The 23,715-nt window shown below is 53.2% G+C and overlaps 2 protein-coding genes across 13 annotated transcripts; both read right to left on the reverse strand.

The window, feature by feature from the left end:
- Window positions 1-880: 880 nt before the first annotated feature.
- Window positions 881-11,497, reverse strand: DYRK1B (dual specificity tyrosine phosphorylation regulated kinase 1B). 12 transcript variants are annotated; one of them, XM_081030424.1, is made up of 12 exons: window positions 11,335-11,496; window positions 9,156-9,319; window positions 8,025-8,144; window positions 7,737-7,925; window positions 7,228-7,375; window positions 5,555-5,841; window positions 4,650-4,796; window positions 4,428-4,568; window positions 4,097-4,132; window positions 3,817-4,012; window positions 3,342-3,448; window positions 881-3,246 (listed from the first exon to the last, which is right to left on the reverse strand). In XM_081030424.1, the coding sequence occupies exons 2-12, from the start codon at window positions 9,216-9,218 to the stop codon at window positions 2,875-2,877; spliced, it is 1,806 nt and encodes a 601-aa protein (XP_080886550.1). In that variant the 5' UTR covers window positions 9,219-9,319; window positions 11,335-11,496; the 3' UTR covers window positions 881-2,874. The 12 variants fall into 12 exon arrangements, with proteins under 12 accessions (XP_080886550.1, XP_080886549.1, XP_080886544.1 ...); XM_081030423.1 differs by having other exon boundaries at window positions 8,025-8,147; XM_081030418.1 differs by lacking the exon at window positions 11,335-11,496 and adding an exon at window positions 10,573-10,773.
- Window positions 11,498-11,766: 269 nt separating this feature from the next.
- Window positions 11,767-21,635, reverse strand: FBL (fibrillarin). The gene is made up of 9 exons (XM_081032061.1): window positions 21,534-21,635; window positions 16,804-16,980; window positions 16,595-16,696; window positions 16,412-16,506; window positions 15,159-15,329; window positions 14,106-14,238; window positions 12,915-13,027; window positions 12,003-12,148; window positions 11,767-11,871 (listed from the first exon to the last, which is right to left on the reverse strand). The coding sequence occupies exons 1-9, from the start codon at window positions 21,541-21,543 to the stop codon at window positions 11,847-11,849; spliced, it is 972 nt and encodes a 323-aa protein (XP_080888187.1). The 5' UTR covers window positions 21,544-21,635; the 3' UTR covers window positions 11,767-11,846.
- Between the last annotated feature and the right edge of the window lie 2,080 nt (window positions 21,636-23,715).

Genomic DNA, 23,715 nt, shown 5'->3' on the forward strand with positions numbered 1-23,715 from the left:
GAAGTGTTCCAGGTAAAGACAATAGCAAATGCAACAACTCTGAGGCCAGTGTGGCAGGAGCAGAGTGAGTGAGGAGAGGAGCAGATGATATCAGAGCGGTGACATGCACATATCATGCAGGGCGTTGCAGGCCACGTAGAGAACATCAGCATTTACTCTCTGTGAGATGGAGCCACTGAGCCGGCGAGGCATGTGACCTGATGCAGTTGTTCACTGCGTCCCTCTGGCTGCATGTGAGAAACAGACTGTGGGGAACAGGAAGACCATTGAGAAGGCTCCCACTATGGTCTAGACAGATGAGAGTGGACAGGACCAGAGTGACAGAAATGGAGGTGGAAAGAAATGGTCAGGTTCTGAATATACTTTGGAAGAATTTGCTGATGGACCAGAAATGAGTAAAAGGCAAAGGGGGGAGCCAAGCACAATTCCAAAGCTTTTGGTCTGAGCTATTACAAGGATAGAAGTGGCATTTACTGAGAAGAGCCTGAGAAGAACAGGTTTCAGGGAAAAGATTGGGAGTTCAAGTTGGCCAAGATTACTCCCAAGATATCTCTAGATATCCAAGAGAAGATATCACGTAGGCAGTCAGTCAGCCCGCCATGGGAGAGGATCTGGGATGGAAATAGAAATTTGAGATATACGTTTCCATGCTTATCCATTAAAAATTCCTTACGGGAGCTACATGATTTGACTCCTGCTGATGACTTGAGGCTCATCTTGCACCTAAGTCAACAGTGTACACACACACACACACACAAATCCTGAGCTCGCCACTTTCTAGCTATATGATCTTGAGCAAGTTACTTAACTTTCTCTGCCCTCAGTATTCTCATTTGTAAAAGGGAGATAATAGTACCGGCCTCCCAGGACTGTTCATTGAAACAAATTTTTATTAAGCATCTACAACATGACAGCCATTGTCCCACGTGCTGGAGATTTCCCCTTCCCACCTCTCTCCCAATCTGTAAGCCATACATGCAGCTTGTCAACTCAGCCTTCTCTCCCACCCACGTCCTTGCTTCCCCCTCCCAACCAACCAAGACCCCTGCCCTGATTCATCCCCGACGTTTCTTGCCTAGAATCCTGCCACAGCCCCCATCTTGGGCTCAGAGATCCAAGTCTCTTTCCCATCATTCTACTAACAGCAGTGAATTATGCCATGCCCCTTCCCTTCTAGACATCCTTCCGTGGCTCCTCAAAGCCCTCAGGACAAAGTCCGAGCTCCCTAAATAGAAAACAAAATCTTCCACGATCTAATCCATATTGATTTTCAGTAAGATTTCCACCAACACCAGATCACCAGGCGGCTTCTCATCACTGCCTTTGCACAAGCCATTCCACTACACCACCGCCAACCCCAAGCACCCCTGGGTCTTCAGGTCAGGGAGCTGCTCCTCCTCCAGGAAGGTTTCCCTACCCGTGCTTCGTCTGGGGTCCCTCCGCGCTCCACGCTGCCTCCGTTAACGAACACACGCAGATATGTAATGGACCCTTTGCCCGTCTCTCCTACGGACTAGACGTTTCCGCGAGCTGGGCCAGACATTGCAGCTAGTGATGCCCCGCGTGATGGAGCTTCCGCACCTATCTCCTGCTTTATAACCACGAACGCCTAACAAGCAGGCTTTCCGTTAAAAGTTCAGTCACGGACCTACCTCACGCCTGAGAAATCAGCACCGGCGCACAGAACGACCAAAACCACCCAATCATGGCCTTCTCCTCTTCTACAGCCCGCCCCAAACACGCGGGACCGCCTGCCTGACTGCCGATTGGCCGCCTTGCATCCGCCCCTAAACATGTGACCTAAAAGAACTCTGGTCTTTGCAGTTTCCCAACGAAGCAGGGAAAAGATTGCTAAGAACTACATTTCCCAGGAGGCGCCGCGCCCCATTGGTGGAAGACGATACCCTTTGAATCGGGAGGCTCTCGATTGGCCATTTCGGAGACAGACGTTTCCGAATTGCCATGGAAACAGGCCCACTTACCTGGAACCCCGGGAATATCTTTTTGCCTGAGAATCTCAAAACGCCTTGCTCCGCAATGGATCCATAGGGTGAGACCTGACATGTAGGGGGTAAAGTCTGTACCATTGTCTGCCTGCCATTCCCCAGATGGCACCAATAAGTCCTGCTACACATAGCACCTACTGGATGCTGGCCGGGCTTAAGGAGCTACTCCTGCGCAGGCTCTGTGGAAGCCCCTGCTTACTAGGGCAGAACCTGATGTTTCCCAGAGGCAGGCCAGAGTTGGGCCTTTAGCCTTTCTGGGTCTCAGTTTACCCTGGAAAATGCAAACGTGGGCTAGAATCCTATCTAGGATCTCTCGTCTAGGATTCCTTAGGCCCAGATCTCCTGCAGCCCCATGTCTGCATCAGTAGCCATAACTTCCGCAAGGACATATGCCACAAGACAATGCTCTTCCAACACCCCCGCCCCCCAACACCATTCCCCACCATGCCTCTGAGAGCCAGGTGAGGGGAGCCGGGGCCCTGCAAACGCTCAGGCAGGCATGTGAGAAAGCTCTTTACTGGGGGGTACAGCAAGGAGGAGCAAGGCCATCTCCCCCTACCTGCCCCCACCCCCTCCTAGGGCCCTGGAGTGAGGGAGGGTCTCCCCTGCACCGGACCACCACTGTCTTTGGTACAATAAATAGAAAACAAGGGGGGGAGAAGGGGCCAAGGGTCCAGTCCTTAGAGGGGAGGGTGCGCTTAAACCTCTCTCCTTGACCCCCTGCCCCAGGCCCCAATCAGTGCAGGCCTCACCCACCCCAGCTGGGTAGCAGCAATTCCAGCCAAGGGGAGAGATGAGGATGGGAGCCCAGGGCCCCCAGATGGGGGCGGGGTATGGCTTCAGGAGGGGCCCCAGGGAGGGGGCAGGGTCATGAGCTGGCTGCTGTGCTCTGGGGTACACCACGGAGGCCCAAGCGAGGCCCCAGAGTGGTAGGGTCATCAGGGGGTGGGAGGGGTGGACGACCTCCTGTCATCCGAGTCCGGAGGGCTGAGGCAGCCGGGTGCTGGGGAGCAGGTGCTGGGTGGAGCGGGGAGCAGTCTGGAGGGCCGCCCACCAAGCTCACATCCATCAGCTCCGGGGGTGGAGGCGAGGTTGGTGATGGAGGACGGCCAAGGCATCGGGGTTGGGGGGGTAACTGGGCCCCAGCCCCTGGCAGTGACGAGGCGGAGGCAGGGGCCTGATGTGTCTTGTGGGGCACATCACCCCCTGCCCAGGGACGCAGCGGTTGCGATGGTGGGACCTAAAGGAGCAAAGGAACAGTGCGTGATGGAGACTCAGGTCCTGAAACCCCAGATAACCGACCACCCACCTCCAAAGGCTTCAAGGCCCCAGTACCTGGGGGCTGTTCATCTCACAGTCAGTGATGGGGGGCCCAGGGCCCCCACAATATCGGTTGCTGTATCGGTAGGTCCGGTTGTCACTGGAGGAGCCGCTGGAGCCTCCTGGAAGTGCCAGAGGGAGAGAAGAGGTGAGAGGTGGTACCTGGGTGTTTGGGTGGCTGAGTCTGGTTCATGGCTCAGGCCCAGGTTTGGGCTTTGGGTTCTGTTCTCATTTGAAGGATCGGGCCTAATATTGAGATTAGGAGCCAGAGTTCAGTTTTGCGTGTTGAAGTCTGAACCAGTTAGAGGCCTGAACACAAACTCAATTTCAGAGATCAGTCAGGGCCAGTTGGAGATCTCCTACCCCACCCTTTGGAATTCACGATCATGCAGTTTCAACTAGGTTAAGGCCAGTGGCAAGGTCCCCCAGGAGAGGCCAAACCAGAGCTGCCCCCATCCCTGTCCTACCCCACAGGACACAGGGCACCCACCAGAGCTGGAGATGGAGCTGGCGGTGCTAGAGGAGGGGCAGGTGTCAAGGGGTGCGGGCGAGGTGGAGGCACTGCTGCCTGCCGGGCCCGTGTTGGTGGCCTCATCAGCCGTGCGGCGGAAGAAGCCATGCTGCAGAGCCCCCAGCGGGCTGATGCGGGCAGCGGGCTCATACTCCAGCATGCGCAGCACCAGGTCCTGGAAGCGGAGGTAGTCGGCGGGGCTGTGGCCCGGCTCCCCCGCCCGCCGGCCCCCGGGCCCGCCCGTCTGCACGCCCAGCACCTCCTGCAGCCGCCGTGTCCCGGGGCCCTGGTAATCCTGGCAGGGAGGGGGTGGGAGGGGGGGCAAGAGAGTGGCCGTCAGTGGGCAGGAGGGGCAGGGAGACACACACGGGGAAACAGAGGCACAAGAGAGGAAGTAGAAAGAGAGAAGCTAAGAAGAGTTGTGGGGTGGGTAGGAGAGGGTGGGCTGGGGAGGAAGGAAAGGACAGACAAGGGGGAGAGGAAGGAAGGGAAAGACACAAGGAAGAGGAAGCAGGGAGAAAGGGAGTCCCAAGTGTGAGAGAGTGAAGGGCCACCAGGGTGGGAGGAGCGGCACAGGGCAGGGGCCGCACCTTCCTGAGTTCCTTTGTCCTTCGTAGGGTCCAGACACCCCCAGGCAGCCGTTCAAAGTACTTGCGAGCCTTGGGTGCCTGGTCCAGCATGGGGGCTGGGGGGATGCCCAGCACCTCCACAATCCGGTTCATCTGGTCCACCTGTGAGCAGGCAGGCGATCAGGGTCATCTGGCCAGCCAGGCCTCCACCCCCTCCAGCAAACCCCTTCCTTGGGGGCACACCTCATTGGAGCCACTGAAGAGGGGCTCTCCTGTGTGCATCTCCACCAGGATGCAGCCCAGGGACCACATGTCGATAGCCAGGTCATAGGGCGTGCCCAGGAGCACCTCAGGTGACCGGTAGAAGCGGCTCTGGATGTACTGATAAATCTGGGGGAGCAAAGAGGACAATAGTCAAGAGGTTTCAGCCTTCCCGACTGGTGCCACTGACATCCCCCAGGCTAGGATAAGACTCCTACCCCCAGGTCTGGGGATGGGGGCTCCAAACCCTGATGTTCTCAACACCAACTTTCCAGGAGCCACCGCACCATCTTATCCGTAAGCCTCAGGGGTCTGCGGGCCTCGTCTGACCCTCATCTCCATTCCCAGGCCTGACTTTGGACCCGTCTTGGTCACCAGTAAGAGGATGGCAGTCTACAAACCCAGGCCCTGCCCACCCTCACAATCCAGACCCTTACTAAGCCACCATCATCATCTCAAATGACTGCTTACAGGAAGCTACAAAGCTGAAGCACCCCCCCCCACCCCACCATCCAATTTCCATCTCCAGCTGTAAGCACAGGATAAACAAAACTTAGCAAAGTGCCACCTAGGCTCAAAGCCCACCAATTTCCCTTGCCCACATCTGGCAACCTCAAATCTGGCCCTACTCCCAGGCTTCACTCCTTTCCCACTGGGCAGTATATATACTCCACGGCCCTCTCCTTTGCCCTTTTCACCCACTGGCATCCTCCACACCCAGCAACACCCCATCCCAAGCACTATCCCTCCCGTATCAGCCACTTCAAGCTGTACCCGACAATCCCAGCCCCGCCAAGCACCGCTCCCGGATCCCTTCCCACCAGTTGGCCCCGCCCCTCCCCTGGCCACACCCACACCACTAGTTCCACTCCCGGGCCAGGCCGCACCCGCTGGCCAAGCTGGCAGGAGCTGCCAAAGTCCACGATCTTGATGGCGCTCCGCTTAGGGTTGCAGAGCAGGATGTTCTCGGGCTTGAGGTCGCAGTGAATGATGCTGAGCTCTGGCGTGGCCAGGAAAAGCAGCGCCGTGCAGAGCTGCTGCGCCAGCTTCCGCGTCAGGTTCAGCGAGACTCCGCGGAAATGAGTGTTGCGCAGGAGGTCGTACAGGTTGTAGGAAAGCAGTTCGAACACCAGGCACAGGTGGTTCCGGAACATGAAGTGCCGCTTCAGATGCACTGCAGGGAAGGGGATGGAAATGGGCCCATGAAGAAGAAACTGAGGCTCGGAGGGGGCCAGTGGCGGCCTTGGGGTACACTGTAATCAAGGAGAGAGGCTAGAAGCAGGTCTGTGTGTCTCCTTCTTGAGCACTGGCCAAAATGTGGTGTGCCAACAGGTACCAGCTGCTAGTCAGGACGTTTTTATATGGCCTATACTTGATTCACACCAAGAAAAATACTGACTTTCTTAATTAAGAAAAGTGAATTCTTTTGAAGTCTCTGTCACATTAAACCAAAGAGAAAGTTTCCATGTGGTGCTGACAGGTCTTTAACATCATTCTACAATGCTGCATTTAATTTTATGACATTGTTTTAGTCCCAGTTCTGTTTATTTTTGTACCAAAGGATACTCGGTTCCATTTACTATGAGGATTTATATTTTTAAAAACATACTCTTTATATCTTCCTTTTCCTAAGAGGAACCATATAGGCAAGAGGAAAAAGATTGGCACAGACGTTAAGAGTAAAGGCTCTGGAGTCCACTGCCTGGTCAAATTATAGTTCTACTGAGTAGAAACTCTGTGACCGTCTGCAAGCCACAGGACCTGAAAGCCGTTTCTTCATCTCCAAGCTGTGGGCAACGATACCCATTCCATGGGGCTGTGGCATACACGAGTTAATTTATGTAAAGCGCTCACAACAGAACCTCACCATTAGTGAGCATCCAGTCAACTCTGACCAGCAATATCACGTGAATAGGGCAAAACTCATGAAAAGTGGCAGAATCAGGCCAGCCTGGTGGCTCCAGTGGTGGGAGCGCTGTGCTCCTATCACCAATGTCACCTGTGTGATTCCCATATGAACCAGTGAGCTGCACCCTCTACAGCTAAGATTGTGAACAACAGCTCTCCTGGAGCTGGGCTGCGGTGGGCTGCGGTGGGCTGCTGTAAGCTGCGGTAAGCTGCCGAGCTGCCGTGGGTTGCTGAGTGCTGCCGCGGGCTGCAGTGTGCCACCATTAGGGGCCGGTGGCCAGCATGAGTGGCCGGCAGCCAAAGTGAGTGGCCGGCAGCCAGCGTGAGTGGCCGGCAGCCATCATGAGTGGCCGGTGGCCGGCGACAGCTGACATGAGCGGCCAACTGACGACCAGCGACTGACTGCCTCAGCCAGGGGGAGTGCAAGGCTCACAATACCAGCGTGGGCCAGGGAGCTGTGTCCTACACAACTAGACTGAGAAACAACAGCTTGAACCAGAGTGGGGGCGGGGAGGCGGAAGAAAGAGGGAAAAAAGTGGCAGAATGACTGAAGTCAGGGAATTACAGACCAAACCCTCCCCTGGAGACACCAGCCCCAGGCAGTAGCAGGGCTGGGCCATCCCTAAGTAGTTGGCACTGCCTCAGGCCTCACCTATGTAGTACTTCATCTCCGTGTCGTGCTGGTTCATCAGCTCCAGCAGCCGCAGCTCAATCTGAGCCTGGTTCAGGAAGGCCTTTTTGTTCTTGATGATCTTGATGGCCACCAGCTCCTGGGTCTGATGATCGTAGGCTTTCACCACCTGCAGGGGCAGGGCATATCACAAAGTGAGGGAATGGGGGGGCAGGCCACTCTTTTCCCTCCAGCCAAGGAGACCCACCAATATCACTACCGATATTACTAATAGTAATGCAGAATTGAGTGTTCACCAATAGTCAGGCACTAGTACAAACATTGGACATGAAATAAAACAACCTCATGTGGAGAGTCCTGTTCTTTGCACTTTTTTACAGAAAAGGAAACTGAGGCACCGGGAACCCAAGTGACTGGGCAAGGGGGAGTGGCCTAGCGCAGAACTTGAAGCCGCTAAACCACTAACTGTGTGCATCAATATCAGTGGGTGCCCACGTCCCCCAATCCCTGGATGGGGGGGCATACCGCACCTGGCCAAAGGAACCTTTGCCAATGAGTGAGTCAATTTCATAGCGCTCCAGCCAGCGCTCGCCACTGCGCACAATGTAGTCATGGTTGTCGTCGTCATAACCGTGGTTCAGGACCTTCTTCTCCTTCTTGGTGCTTGAGTCCTGAGGGGGTGCCTGCTGGGCCCGCCGTTTCTTCTTCGCATAGTAGACCTGCCCAGCCGGCCAGCCAGGAGATGAGGACTGGTAAGTGAGCTGTGCCAGCAACCAGGACCCCTCAGCACCCAGCCTGGGTCCCCGACCCCCGCCCACCTCATTGATGTGCTTGTAGGTCTTGATGAGGTCCACGGAGAGCTTGCGCAGCGGGGCCGAGGTCGGATCCCGGAAGGCCAGGGGTAGCCTCCGCGGCAAGAGCCGCACATCAGGTAGCACCTGCTGGGCAGGGGGAGCGGGGGGCGCTGAGGACAGACCTTCACCTCCAACCTCAGGGGGAGAACTACATGGGCAGCTGGTTCATTGTTACCACACGCATATTTATTTGGTCACTGTCTGACAACCCCACTAGAAGAGAAAGTCCCCAGGGGCAGAGGCTTTGTCTTGTTCTTGCTGTATCTCCAGTGCCTGGAGCAGGGTCTGGCACGTAGTGGATGATCATTAGAGATTGGCTGCGTAAATCATCACACATATTTACTCTTTCTGAAACTCAGTGTGAGAGACCATATAGAAAACCTGGGCTCTGCTCCCCCAATCTTTCGCCTGAGACCATCCATTCTGGGTATTCCATCTTGAGGGCCCCCATCTTGTTTGACCCTCATCCCTTGGGGATTTCCCAATGCTCACACCTCATTCTGAGCATCTTTGCCCAGTTCTTTCACCTCAAGGGTCTTCTGCTCTGGATCCAGCACCCAGGGCCTCCCACTCCAAAGTGTATTTCAGAGCCTTCACAGTCTCTCCCCTTGAAGATTTTCACCCTGTATCCGCAGGCCCTGCTGGCTCCAAGACCCTTCAGGCTCAACCTTCCTACCCATTCACCCCCTCAGATCTTTCACTCTAGACTTTTTTTTTCTTAGTGAACATTCATTGTTTACTATGTACCAGGCACTGTCCTCAGCATTTTACATGCATTTCATTAACCTCTTTAATCCTCACAACAACCCTGTGAGGTAGGTATCATTATTGCCCCCATTTTACAGATTAGAAAACTGAAGCATGGAGAATTTTACCACCAGTAATTTTACCACTAAGTAATTTTACCACCAGTCTGGATTTGAACTCAGGCCCTCCAAACCCTGACTCTGCCAGCAGCTCTTCTATTATCTTCCACTCCCATGGGGCCCTTCATGCCCCTGGGAAACTGCCCTGGGCAACCATACTGTCTTTTGGCCCCAGCACCCTTCTATCCCCAGCCTCCCCCGACCCCAGGCAGGTGAGGAGCCAGCGTACCTGCGTGTGCTCCTGGGGCCCAGGGAAGCCAGAGAAGGGACCATGGCCCGGTGGAACGGCCATGGTGGGCTCAGAGGGCCGCAGGGGAGCGAGGCCTGGAGCGGGAGCCCGGCCGGGGGGCGCCTTCTCGCATCCTGCACCTCGGCTGCCACCGCCGCTGAGACCTGAGAGCAGGCGGGAGGCGGGGGAACAACATGGAACAGGGGATGTGTGGGACAATGCCAGGCAGGAAAGAGGTGAACATTAGACAGAGGGCAGGGCACAAAGGGAGAAGGAAAGGGGTGCAGCAGAGCAACAGTTGACAATGCAGAGAGGGGACAGAGAGCAGTGGCCAGGTGAACGGTAGGGAAAGCACAGTAGAGTCCCTCAACAAATGATTACCAAATAAATGCGGTAGGCGGCACAAAGGGGGACATGTGCAAAGGAGTGATTAGGAGCAGGCAGGATATGGGTCATGACAGGAACGGACAGAAAGACACCAACAATCGGGGGCAGGAAGAGTGGAGAAAGACAGAAACCACAGACAGTATAGGGAATAGGGTTCACTCTGTTTCCACTTGCAGCCCTCCCCAGAGCCCCTTCACACAAGATCCTGCCCTCCTGTAGTCTTCCTCGAAAGGGTGTCATCTCTTATCACAGCAAGGTCCCTCTGCTTCAAGATCTAACTTCCCAGAAGACCCCCCAATCCAGTGAACTCTAGGGTATCCCCCAAACCACATGAGAGTCCTCTGTGCCCGCCAAGCCACAGCAAAGTCCTCTGCAGGCCCCTAAAACCACATCAGGGTCCTCGGGGACTTCCTGACCACTGTTATCTGAGAACCCCTCCACATCAGACTCCTACCCCTATGCACTCTCACCCACAAGGGCACACCCTTCTACGCCAAGACCTCTTCTCTACAGTATTCCCTCCCACGTCGGCGGCCGCCCCTCCAGCTAGTTTCTCCACCCCATATTCCAGTTCCCTCATGCCACAACGGAGCTCTCCCCGCTATTAGTCCCAGGCCCCCTCCCAGTGGAGGCCCACTCCTGACGGGCACAAAGGGGAAGCGAAGCGCCTCTCCCCACGGTTTACGGTGATCGTCCTTCTCTCCCCTACACTGGGTCCTGCCCACCTCCTCCCAACCCAGTATACCGGGGCCCTTTCTCCAGTCACTCTGCTCCACTCCAGTCGATCCACAACTGTGCCCGTTCCTAGAAGGCCCCCACAGCCAAATTCCCCAAATATCAGAGCTCTTCCCTCCCAGAGTATCTGCCACACCAAAATCCTCCCACGGGCCTTCCCTGCTGTCAGTCCTTTTCTTTTATGCCAAACCTTGCCACTCCACGACCCCTCCTCTCTGGGAGGTCCCCCCCCAAACAATCTCTTTCCCGGGGCCCTCCCACACCTGGACCGTCTCTCCCAGTCCCCACCCCGTACCCGGGTCAGGGCTGGCGCGGGGCCCACGAGGGGCTGGGGCGCGGTGGGGCCCCCAGTGGGGTGGGCGAGCAGCCAGCATGGCGGCGGTGAGGAGACGGCCGCCTGTCCCGGCCCGGCCGGCCCGGCAAGCCCCGCAGCGGGGAGGGCAAGCGGGACAGGCGGCCCGGTGGGTGACAACAGCAGCAGTCGCCGCCGCCGCCGCCGCCGCCGGGGGAGGGAAAAGGAGGGGACAAGGGTCAGCCCGGGGCACGCTGAGGGGGGAAAGGAAAAGCAGGTGGACGGGGGAGGGGCGGGTTAACCCTCGCCCCGCCGGCCCCGCCCCGCGCAGCCACCCGCCCCCGGGGACACCGGCGGCCCGCCCCCCACCCTAGCGGCCCGCCCCGGCCCGCGGGGTCGGCCTGAACTTGGCAGTCCACACCTGCCATGGCAACAACCGTGCCATTGGTCGCTGCTACGAAGAGCTCAACCAATCACAGTCCAGGGCTGCTGTTGCTAGGCAACGGCGATGCGGCCGGCAGAGCTGAGCCCAAACAAAGGGCGGGAGCGGGGCCCCGCTACCCCCTCCAAGGACAGCTCCCTAGGGCTCGGCCCCTTCCAGGAATCCGACTATGAATAGCCAGGCACGGCCTGCACCATCCCGCAGCTCCCCTCCTCTCCTCCCTCGGCCTCGTGCTAAGTCTCGCAGCGACGCGGGCAGGGCGGGCCCCGTACTGCTCCCCCTACCGCGAGCGCGAGCTGCGCGGTCCGCAGCCGCGTCGTTACCTGAGAGCGCGGGCAAGGGGACTCAAACTGCTCGGGAAGCCCGAGCTCAGACCTGCCAAGTGGCTGAAGGTATCTGGCGGACGCGGCGAGCCAGGGCCCCGATTACCCAGTAATGCAACCAGCAAAATGGCGACCACAACAAACCGGGCCCCCCCCTCGTCCCAGGCTCCGCCCCCACAGCCCCGTCTGCTCCCTCTCACGTGACCCAGGGCAACACTCCGCGCCTGCGCTCATCGGAGCTCACCCGCACATGAGCGCAGTGAGCTACCAACCCCTCCCGAGCGCTGAAGCCGGGTTACAGCGGCACGAGAGGTAGCATGCGCTGTGTAACCGGATGAGAATGTCCACCCCCACACCACGCAAGTGGAACAAGGGCGCATGCGCCCTATTGTCACTAGAGGTCGCCAAGCAATCAGCTGACCAGACAGGAGCTACAGATAAGTCTTTTAATAGAAAAACACACGTGTAACAGTAGCAACACAATCTCTCACAATCCAGATGGGTTCTGGGCTTCAGTTCTTCACCTTGGGGGGTGGCCTGCGAGAAGAAGAAGATAAGGAGAGTCACAGCTTGTCACCACTTGCAGGCACACCTAAGTACTGACCCGCACGGCTCTGAGCGTAGGGGACAAGTGTCTGTCCTGGCGGAGTACTGGGTCTTCTGCTCACCTGTACACACCCACGACCACAGCGTGGTCTCTCTCGTATGGCTCTAGGGTTAACTGCTCCTGAGGCTTCATGTTCTCCTGTTGCATCTTTTTCACTTCAGAGGCAAACACTGCCTCTGCAGAGGCTGTGGAGTCAATGCAGTTGGCCTAAAGGAAAGAGGATTTGAAGTCTACAGCGACGTTTTGGGTTATTTTACGTGTGTGTGTGTGTGCTCTTTAAACCAGAAGTATTTATTTTACTGGAAATGGTGAAACTCAGGTTTTGGAAATGTTCAGTTTGGTCTGGATTTTGAAAAGGAAGCCTTCAACAGAGCCCTATTTATTTAAATGTCAGTGTTTAAATTTTTTACTCAGGGTTTTTTCCCCCCTTCTATTTCCTCATCTTTAAAAGTAATAGTGAAGCTGAGAATATGAAAACAAATGTAGCAGAAATCTAACAAAATGGTGAATCTGGTGGAAGGGCACACAAGAAAGTTCAAAATAAAATGTTTTTTAACAGGCACCTAGTATTTAGTATTTATTCTATACCAGGCTCTATTCTAAACACTTCACATATGTTGATAAATTTAATCCTTACATCAACACTAAAAAATATGACTAATATTTCTATTTTACAAGTCTAGAAATAGGCACACAAGTTAAGTAACTTATTCAAAGTCACAGAGCAAACTGGAATTTCAACTCAGATGGTCAGACTTGGTGATCATGCACTTCACCACCACATTCTATTGCCTCTTTAAATCCAAAGCTGCTAGTTTTGCAGAAATTTTTCATCATGTGCTATTTGGAGGCAGAGGATGGCTTATAGGGAGAAGGATTGGGATAGAGGCTGGGAATAGACTGGATTCCGAGGGATGGAGGCTCCCTTGCTTTGACTGGCTGCTTGGCAATTACTGATAGAAAAGATATGCACCTTAATGGAAATCACAAAGTGTCCTCCATTTCGTAGGAAGGTGTGGGCATTCAGGGCTACTATTCGGGTCTGGTCTGGCTGGGCCACATCGGCAAAGATCACATCTACCATTGCTAGGGAGAAAAAAGTGGAAGTTAAATCTGGGTCCACTGGATCTTCCCAGCTCCTCCCATGGGGCCTGTGCCCCATCACCACTAGGTTCCTGGTAGAGTCTTTCCTGCCTCCAGTCTCACTTCCCCCCACTGACCCCCCCTCCCTCCATGGTGCCCCCAAGATAAGCCAAAACCCACAATCACACCATTCATTCACGCCTCTTATAAACCATGGTTGCCACCTACTCTGTGGCCAGCCCCGGGCCGGGCGTGGGGGACAGAGAGACGAGTCAGACCCGGACCCTGCCCTCGAGACGCTCCCGGGTCTGGGGGGGAGACAGACACGTCATCAAAAAGGCAAGTAAAGATGAGCACTTACAGGCAAGAGCGTCTGCAGGATTGTCAGATGAAAACAAGTTGCAGGACAAAGGGTGTGGTATGAGTGCATGGAAAAAAACTCACAAAAGAAAAACCAGCAGAATGCAAAGTAATATTTTTTAAGGCAGTGTGACTTAAAAAAAAAAAAACTTAAAAAAATGAAAAGATGGTGTAAGGAAACTGACTTTCTTAAATTGGGAAGAGCAGACATCAAACTGTTCATATAAATTACCTGGGGGTGATTTATAAAGCATTCCATTTTTACAATATGCTTCTGAAGTTTTTTAAAAACACAAAGTCATTAATATTCACAATGGGCTGCTCCGGACCAGGCCACACTCAGTTTGTGCTTTCTGGGTTATAATCTCACCAGATGATGAGGAAGAGGACTTTGGAGGGAGGCTTTTACACAAAGGCCAGGGGCAGTGTAAAAGCACCATTTTTTAGAGGGAGGTAGGAAGGATGGGGGCGCCTAGGGAGAAGGGCAAGAGATCAGAGGAGAGAAGGCTGGCCCTCTGAGGGTGCCAGACATCTGAGACCCTGAAGCAGGACCACCACCTTCACAACCTCACCTGGCTCCCCCCACCCTTTGCATTCCTGCAGACTCAAGAGGCCTGCTCATCCACTCCAATTCCATCCAAATCAGGGCTCTGGCAGCCTCTTCCAGGAAACCTGGAGTGGCCTGTCCTACCCCACTTGGGCCAACCCCCAGACCCCTTACCGATGAGCATGCGGTATTTGTGGGGGTGCCGAGCATCTTCGATGACAGGAATAATATTGGTCCTTTTCTTGGCCAAGTTAATGAGGTCCCGGCCAGAGCGGTGGGAGAACTCAACTGCATAGACCAGACCATCCTAAAATAAATAATAACAAAGACACTAGTTCTCATGTGTGGAGCACCTACTTTGGGCCCATAAAATGCAAGAAGCATCTCTTCAAACTCCCAAATCAAAACGCTACTTTTAACAACTATTGTTACCATGTCCATTTTACAGATGAATAAACTGAGGTGCAGAGACTTCGTGAAGTCCTTGGCCCAGGGTTATTCACTCCTGCTTTGCCTGATCTGAAAGCTCATGCCCCCAATACAGGCTTAAAACCAGGAAGCTAGGGCACAGAGATGAAGTCATAACAGCTAAGAATATTTGTAACAGGCCAGGTATTGCTCTAAGCACTTTATAGGAATTAACTCAGTTATCTTCACAACAAACCTATTTACCCAGAGAGGTAAAGTGAGGCTCAGAGAGGTTAAGTAACTTGCTGAAAGCCATGTTACTGTTAAATGCCTGCACTAGAGCCTGGGGTTTCTGACCACTAAATTACACAGCCTGTAGTTATACAGATAAGCTAGGAGCCGTGAAGTGAGGTGCACAGGTACCCTCTAAACAGGGAGCCTGTACAGCAAACGCTAGCCCAGAAGTTGAAATCTCCTGTTCTTTCAAGAGAAACCAGACCACCAGACTTTGGGAGCATAACTTGTTTTAAACAGCAACCAAATCAAATAATCTGGTATCTGTACACCCAGCTCCGGGTCCCTCTAACACAGGTTACCCCATTGCTCATGCCCCCTCCCTCCGGGCCAAGCACTCAGGAATGAGGCTGAAGGAGGCTTTGGAGAGCAGGCGGTTCAAGTACCTTTTACTAACAGGCACTCTGAGAAGGGCCTTGCTCCAAGCCACGCCGTGCAGGGCTTCTGGCTGGCAGAGGAGGTGGCCTTTCTCTCCCTCCCACCTTCCCACCAGCCCTTCCTCACCCTCCACCCCTGTTCACTCACTGGGCCTACGATATCAGAGACATGAGAGACGGTGGTGCCCGACGCAGCCCCAAGGTAGAGCACTTTGGCCCCTGGCTTGATGTGAATCTGGTCCACGCCTCCCAGGATTGCGGCGGCCAGCTTAGAGCGGAAGGGGTTCCAGGCGCGGTACTCGATTTTGTCATCTCCCTCCTGGGCAGGAAGAGATGGGGATGGAAGTCAGTGCAGACTCTCCTGTGAGATCCCACTGCCCTGAACTCTAGGGCCCTCAAAGGGATGGGTGCGCAATCACTGTATAAGAAACAAATGTGGATAGATATCAGTGCCTGCCCTCTCATGGAGGTTACTGACTCAGGGAGAAAGGGCAGCGACAGATAATAAACAGATAAGATCGTACCAGACAATGGCAAGATCTATGCATTCATTCCAGAAACATTTACGATGTCAGCACATACTATGTACAGACACTACGCTAGGCACTGGGGATACACAGTGACGGCGACAAGAGATCCCTCCCCTCAAGGAGTAAGTATGTATACACTGAACTAATACACACCACGTACAACACAGTAGCCAGTGACAAGCGCTGAGGAAGAAAGATCAAGCCAGGGAGAAGATATGAAGTGTGGGAGCAAGGTGAGAGACAGGTGATAATGAGGAAAGGGTGGCCAGGAAAAGCCAAGGAGACATGTAAAGCAGATCTGAAGGAGGCGAGGGGCCATTCAAGTCACCTGTGGGGAAGCTCACTCTAGGGGGCAGGAAAGGCAGCAGAAATGCCCCGAGGCAGGAGTGTGCCTGGCCAGGAAGAAGATGACATGGGATAATACGTAGGGCAGGGGCTAGGCGGTGAGGGCTGCTTTCCACAGACAGGGTGGTACAAGGTGACCTCGTGAGAAGGGTAAGGTGACACCTGACCAGAGATGCTGGTGATGAAAGGGAACCAGCCACACACAGCACTGGGAGAGGAGTACTCCAGGCAGAGGGAACAGCAAGGAGGTCCGTGTGGCTGGAAGACACTCGTCATGGGGGTAGTGGGAAGAGGTGAAGCCAGAATGTGCAGGGCCTTTGAGGCCACACTAAGGACTTGGAACTTTAACCTGCAGGCAACGGGGAGTCACAGAGGCATCTGGGGAGGGGGATGCATGATCTGACTCGTGTATTAAGATGATCCCCTGGCTGTCATGGGTGGGACACCCGGTGGAAGCAGGGACACAAGACTGCTGGGTACAGCATCAACTGGGACCCGATGGCTTGGACAGGGGCTCAGGTCTCACCGAAATCGAGACTCTCTTCTCGCCATAAACTGATTCTCCAGGGACCAGATTCTTGGTGACCAGTGCATCTTCCTTTCCTCGACAAATGAAGACGCCTGGGTGAGGGAAGCAGAGCAGGGGTAAGGATCCCGGAGCCCCCACCTCCACCCCCACCCCAGTGGGTTCCCTGCCTTCCTCACTCACCCTCATGCCGGTGTGGCTCTACCATCACATTCTTCCCTGACTGGTTTCCTCTTTTTGCTCCCCGACCACGACCCCTGTTGCCACCAGACTGGAACCCGCCACCTACAAGGGAGAGACACAGTGAGAGAGGGACACCCCACATCTCTTCCCTCTCCACTCCCCAAGCCCAGGGAAAGCTTTCTCTATCACATCTCCCCAAGCTCACTCACCTCTTCCTCCGCCTCCTCCTCCTCCTCCTCGTCCTCGGCCTCTGAAGCCTCCACCGCGACCTCGGCCCCCGCCAAAGCCACCTCGGCCCCCGCCAAAGCCCCCTCGGCCTCCGCCTCGACCGCCACGGTCACCAAAGCCCCCTCGGCCACCGAAGCCGCCCCCACGGGGGCTGAAACCTATGGTGGAAACAGAAACAGGAATTGGGCAATGAAGCTTGAGACGTTCCTCCTGCACTTCGTAATTCCCCTCAGGAGAGAAACTGGGGAAACGTGCACCCAGAGATGTGTCCACGAATGTCCACAGCAGCAGGAAATCAGGACTAACCCGAATGTCCACCGGCAGAACGGACAAATAAAATGGGGACTATTCACAATCAACAATGTAGAGTACCTCCAGTTACATACAACAGATAAATCTTAGACTCAAAATGTTAAGTGCAAAACCAAGTCCAAGGAAACCCCCACATCCAACATAATACCCTTTTCATAAAGGTCAGCAACAACTGAAATTAAACAATGCTATGCTGTGGTGATATATATGGCAAACCACGTCCCACCCTCAGCCCCCAAAGAGGCAAGAGAATGATAAATACAAAACTCATGATCCTGGGTAACAGGAGGGAGAAATTACGGGGTTCAGATAGGGGAGGGGTACATAGGTAGGTAGATGTAGGTTACTGTCAATATTCTGCTCTTCTTAGTTGATGGAAGACTCACAGAATTTATTCTATTTTCAAGATTCGTTAGTCTTGCAGGAGAGTAAACAGTGTGGGTATGTACAGTGGCACTGGTATCCTGCAGACCCTGGAAACGTCTTCTGCCCTCCCATGCCTGACCTTGTGTCTGGAACAAAAGCGCCAACCCCCAAACAGAGGGGAGTTCGGCGTCAAGTCTCTCCTGCTAACCGATCTCCCTGCTTCCAAGTCTGCAGAAGTCTCTGCCAACTCAGGGGAAAAAGAAGAAAAATACCGAATTGTCCTTTATGGATGGGCAACAGTTCATAAGCAGTTTGGGACTTACGACAAGATTGAAAGTTTAAGAAAAAAAAGTTTCAGAAACTTTGTTTTCATCACTTGAGGATAACGCAAATGCTCTTCTCCAAGCAAAAAACAATGTTTGAAGCAGACAGAATTCTCCTGGTGCTACCAGATTCAATATCTGACTTTGGACAGTTTCAAAAGCTCTTCAGTAACAGTCAGAAAAATCACGAGTTATAAAATAGTGTGAAAATTAATGCTGATTTAAAATGATCTGACTTGATGTAAACTATTAAATGGCAAACTTGCTGAAGTTTTTGCAAAGGTGTGTTACATTCACACCCATGAAAGCTTCATGCATCTTAATGGTGTTAAAGATGAAAATGTGGAACTTACAATGATTCCTAATTTGATTTTTAACAAGTTTCAAAACTCTGACACATAAAATGAAGAGTTGTTTACCTTTTCTATTCCACTCCCTCTACATTCTACTGTTTAGTGGCAGCTAGTGATCACCCTTTTTAAAATAGGGTATCAGATCTCATCATTCCTCCGCCCAAATCCCTTCAATGGTTTTCCATCACAATCAAAGGACATCAGTCCCTGGCTTCCAAAGCTCCAAAGCAGCAGGTCTCACCTTTGGCTAATCCTTGGAAGCTAGACATTCTGATTTAATTGTTTGGGGTGGGGGCCTGGGAGTGGGGGCTTTTGAAAGTTTCCCAGGTGATCCTAATGTGCAGCCCAAATTGAGACCCACCATCATAGGGCTGTGGCTTCTGCTCACTTTTCTGACCTCACTGTCTCTATGCTGGGTCCCATGCCCCACCCCAACCCCAACAAATTCGTTCTCCAGTTTCTCAGCCTTTAACAAATGCTGTTCCCACTGCCTGGCTCTTGTGGACAAGGGCTGGGCTCACCCACTCCTTCTCCGCACTCAGGTCTCTGATTAAATAATCCCTCCTCATTAGGGCCTTCTCTGGCTACTTGACCTTTTACCCTGCTTTCTTTTTCTTCCATCAATTACCATCCATGGCACTTTAAATATTACTGCTTGCCTCCCCCATTAGAATCAAGCTCCAAAGGGACAGGGTCATTTGTTTTGGTCACCACTGCAGCTCCGGCACACCACCACTGCATCTGGCACAAAGTACGGGCTCAAAAAATATTAAATACACTGTTAAACCTCTGAGTTCTGCTGCATGGAGAAAGCACCCACTCTGTTCATTCAGGAAGTAGGGGATCAGGTGGTGATCAGAGGCCTGGGCCCTCCCCTCAAGCAGTTCCCAAACAGGGAGATGGCCACACCATTTGCAACCCTAGAGAATAGGGAAGGTTCATGGGAGTCTTGTGACTTTCATCTGTAAGGTGGAGATAAGGAGATAACACAGTGCTCACCTCACCTGACTTAATACACACAAAGCACTCAATACACTGCCTGGTACACGCAAGGTAAAGTCCTCCCTCCCACTTAGGGAGAAACCACTAAGAGACTTTCACCCCCCAGGCCTGATAGCACAGAGACCTGAAAAGTGTGGGTACGGCATGGGGTGGGCACGAGTGTCAACTTTCAGTCCCAGGTACTCAAAACATACCTAATCCATTTCATGTCCTGGGGCTCTCAGAAAAATGTACTAAGGTAATCATTTCAAAATATATATATAAATCAGCATACCGTACACCTTAAACTTATACAACTTTTTATCAATTATATCTTAATAAAGCTGGAAAAAATAGGTTTATGTTTAAAAAAGGAAGAAAAATGTACTAAAAATACCCACTCTTCAGGAAAACACATTCACAAAGACTTCTACAAGCGTATGTGTGAGGGGATCCACAGACTGGTTTAAAACTGCTCTCCTCCGAGAGCCTTCCCCATCTCAAAAATGGCAACTCCATCCTTCTAGTCACACACATCAAAACCTTTAGTTATCCTTGAACTCCTCTCTCATACCCACATACAAACTGTTGGCTCTATTTTCAAAATGTATTCTCAAATCGTGACAATTTGTTAGCCAGGTCCACTGCTACAACCCTGGTCCAAGCCACATTATCTCCTAGTAGATTACAGTAACACATTTCCTACTGATGTACCTGCTACCACTCTTGCTCCCCAAAGTCTTTTACACACAGAAGCAAGAGGATCCTTTTAAAAGTGTCAGTCAAGTATGACTGAAATCACATCGCTGCTCAGAATCTCCCAAAGGCTTCCTTTCTCCATCGGACTAAAATCCCACTGAAGAGCTGACTCCTGATAACGTCCTCAACTTCATATCCTACTGTAACACAGTGGGGGAAGGGTTGGGAGGAAGGTACGTTTTCTGTTTCTGGGAGAATCAGGCTACAGGTAGCCTGCAGGCATGCCAAGGTCTCAACTGGAGATACAGAGCCTAGCACCTCCCACCCCACTTCATCATTAGATCCCCAAACACTTAAGAGAAAGGGAACTTGGGTACGCAAATGACCCTCCCCACCAGATGACTCCCATCTCTCTACATGCTGAGAGAAAAAAAAAAGGAAAAAAAGAAAACCTGTACTCGAAAACAGACCCTTTCTGTCACAGTGGAAGATTTCCCCTACTCCAGTGGAGCAAGGTGGGAGAGGGCCAACTGCCTGATTTAGGAAGAACTGAGACACCAGGGAATAGGATCCTAATTTTGTTCTCCGCAAAGAAGATAAAGATAACAATTAGAGCCAATACTACTGTGTCAAGCACTGTGCTATTTTTTCCAGCTTTATTGAAATATAATTGACATACAACATTCTGTAAGTTTAAGGTGTAAAACCTGTTGATTTGATACACTTACATATTGCAAAATGATTACCAGGTGCTATTTTTTCTTAACATGATCTTACTAAATTGTAACTGGGTGCCATTTTATTGATGAGAAAACTGAGGCTCAGAGAGATAAAGCTACTTGCCCAAGATCCCACAGTAAGGAAACTTTGTACTGAGGCCCTTCGGCTGTCAAAGCCAGGGCTCTCGCGACAGGGAGGTGGGGTGGGTTCATTAGAATCTCTAGGAAAATTGAATGAATAAAACCACTCATGCCCTGTTACTACCTCCCTCCCACACCGCACGCTAGTCCTATCCTGGGTGTTTTGCGAAATCTCATCTCACCGTGGGAGTTGAGAATGACTAGGCAGGGACCCGCCCCCTCGGGAGTGTAGAAAGCGCGACAGTGGGCCACAGAGGGCCGCATACTATCAAGCTGGGAGTCCTCATCCACTGCGACCCTCTCCGAAAAGCTAGGCTGGGGCCAAGGGGACGGCGGTAGCCGGCGGCAACAGGGGAGGCAACTGGGGGTCTGAAAGAGACCCAACTCCCAGAATTTCCACCTCTGAACCAAGACAGATTCCCCCAAATCCACGCCCCTGATGCCTGGATCCAAACTCTGGGTCCGTACCTCCGAGTGCCGCCCATGGCCCAAAGCACAAGCCTCCTAACGACAGCCTCAGGGACTCAGCACTCCCCCAATCCGAGGCCCAAGACCCCCGACTCACCACCGTGATCTCCGAGGCCAATCACGAACCTCCAGCCCAGGAACCCGAACCCCAGGCTCACGATCGATCACAGGGCGGAACCAAGACACTCTTCTGCACGAGACCGGAACCAGGACCCCCTCCCCACACAAAACCGGACCCGGATCTCAGAACCCCTGCCCCAGGCCATGGCGCCGCCCCTGCGATCCCGCTGACATCCCGGTTCCCGCCCGACCCCAGCCCCTGACCTCCGACCCCAACCCCGGCCTGCACCTGGCCTCATGGCGACCGCTGAAGTGCGTGGCTCAGGAGTCTGCGGCGTCCCGGATCCCACGAGTCTGGAGCTTTCGCACGTGGAAAAGAGCGCACGCGCGCGGGGACGTACGGCGTGTGACGCAACCACGCAGCCCTACCCTCGGAGCCCCAGGCCCGCCCAGAGCCCGGCGCGCGCGCTGTGGGCGGGGTTTTCCCTGATCCCGGTACCGCCCTCTCAGCTCGCTCCCCGCGCTTCTTGTATCTGGGCCGCGATCTCTACGCAAAACACGCTTGCTCCTGCCGCCTTCGCGTGTTCGAGCACCCGAGTAATCAGGGCTCACCAAGCCTTCCGCGGGCTGTGCCCGCTGCCTCTCTTCTCTAGTACTAGCTAAGTCCCTAAGGTCTCCTCTACACCCAAAAGCTTTCCCTGACCCATTTCCACCCTCAGAACAGGAACCCACCCTGGACTGTGCACCTCTCTGTACCAGACACTTCTCGGCACGGGAATGCAGCAGTGAACAGGACATACAAATCCCCACACTCCCGGAGCTCATCTTCTAATGGGGAAACAGACACCAAGGACGTTAGTAAACAGTTGAGTGTTAGAAGGCAATAAGTGTTTTAAAGGGGGGGGGGGAAAGCAGGGAAGGGGGTAGGGGCTGGTGGGGGAGGGGGTAAAATTTCTCGTAGGGTGGTCAAGGGCTGCATCTGGTGACTTTTGAGCGAAGAGCTAAAGGAGGTGAGAAGCGAGGCCTGCACTTATCTGGGGGAAGAAAGTTCCAGGCAAAGAGGATTGCAGGTCGAAAGGCCCCGAGGCAGGGAAGGTAAGGAGGGTTGGAGAAACAGTGAAGAGTGGTTGGGGCAGAGTGAGCAGGAGAGAGTGGGAGGAGATGAAGGCAGAGAGGTAACAAGAAAATTGTGTGGGGCCTGGTGGGCCATGGTGAGAACTTTGGCTTTTACTCGGAATGAGACGGAGCTGTGGAAGGGTCCTGAACAGAGAAGGGATGTGATCTGACGTGGGGTCACTCTGGCGGCATGTAGAAAACAGCGTGGGAGTAGGGGTGGGAACAGGAAGACCGTGGAGGGATCGAGTAGGAGACAAGGATGGACAAGGTCAGGGTGTGGGCAGAGAGCAATGGGTAAGGAGCGAGCAATTCCGCGTAAGTGTTGAGAACTTTGTGCCTTGTCGCTTTATAATATTAATACTCATCCCGATATTCATTCCACAAAGCAAAACAAGTGCTATTATGAGACGTTGTGAACAACCTCCAAGAGAACCCACTGGTCTGTTCAGTTCGTTGTTGTTATCCCTCCATACCTAGAACAGGGCCTGGCACAGAGTGGATGGCTCAACAAGTGTTTGTTGAAGGAGTGAATGAGACTGATGTTTTGAGTTCTCTGGGCAGGGTGATCCAGGGCACAGAAACGTTCCTGAAAATTTGTTTAACTATTAAGATGGAAAATCTGCTGAGCCTATTCTAGATTTCCAGGAGCCGTGCAATAATTCAAATGGCTCCAGTTCAGGATAGTATTACCTACTTCTTATGGATTTTACTGTTTATCTCCCAATTAAAAAAGTTTTTTTTTCCCATAAAGGGCAAAAATACTCAAGAGTTCGGTGCAAATTTAAGGTCGCTAGCCCTGTTTTCTGGAATCTTGGCATCATCTCCTGGCTCTGAGTTATTTCCTGTCAACTTGCTCCTCAGACCTGAAATTGGCACTTTCAGCGAATAATTAGTGGGTGCCTTCTGGTCTTGTGCTGGGGACACAATAGTGGCTGAAACAGTGCCAGGGCCTGCCCTCCTGGAGCTGCCAGTCCAGTAGGGAAGAGAGACCAGTGCCCAGACAGTGTCAGCACAGAGCGGTCAGGGCCAGAATGGGGAAGGTACAGACAGAATGGTGAAGGCTGGGATGGGAAGGCACTGAGGGCTTTCCCCAACCTCTCCCTATATCCTCAACTCCCTCTGAACCTTCTTTTTACCTTCCTAGCGCTCCTGAAGACATGCCTTTCCGTGCAGCCCCTCCAAGTGGGGGCTGTTTCCACCTCCTCAGCCCTCATGCCCACTGGGCCTATATATGGGATAAGATCCTCTTTGCTCCTCATTTCCATTTCTAAACCATTCTCTCTGCCTCCTCCCTAATCCCTGAAGTTTCTACTGTCTCACCTACTCCCATTCTTGCTGCCAGCTCTGTCAACTCC

The sequence above is a fragment of the Rhinolophus hipposideros genome (assembly GCF_964194185.1).
Source record: "Rhinolophus hipposideros genome assembly, chromosome: 21".
Classification (NCBI taxonomy): domain Eukaryota; kingdom Metazoa; phylum Chordata; class Mammalia; order Chiroptera; family Rhinolophidae; genus Rhinolophus; species Rhinolophus hipposideros.

What these genes read in the sequence shown, in the direction of transcription:
- FBL (XM_081032061.1), bottom strand. An exon ending in AGGAGGAGGCGGAGGAAGAG is followed by an intron (nt 16,697 to 16,803) that starts GTGAGTGAGCTT and finishes TCTCCCTTGTAG; the next exon opens with GTGGCGGGTTCCAGTCTGGT. An exon ending in TCTCTGATATCGTAGGCCCA is followed by an intron (nt 14,239 to 15,158) that starts GTGAGTGAACAG and finishes TATTTATTTTAG; the next exon opens with GATGGTCTGGTCTATGCAGT.
- DYRK1B (XM_081030417.1), bottom strand. Translation starts at nt 10,651, where the DNA reads ATGCTGGCTGCTCGCCCACCCCACTGGGGGCCCCACCGCGCCCCAGCC. An exon ending in CCTACAAGCACATCAATGAG is followed by an intron (nt 7,926 to 8,024) that starts GTGGGCGGGGGT and finishes CCGGCTGGGCAG; the next exon opens with GTCTACTATGCGAAGAAGAA. An exon ending in TCTTCAGTGGCTCCAATGAG is followed by an intron (nt 4,569 to 4,649) that starts GTGTGCCCCCAA and finishes GCCTGCTCACAG; the next exon opens with GTGGACCAGATGAACCGGAT.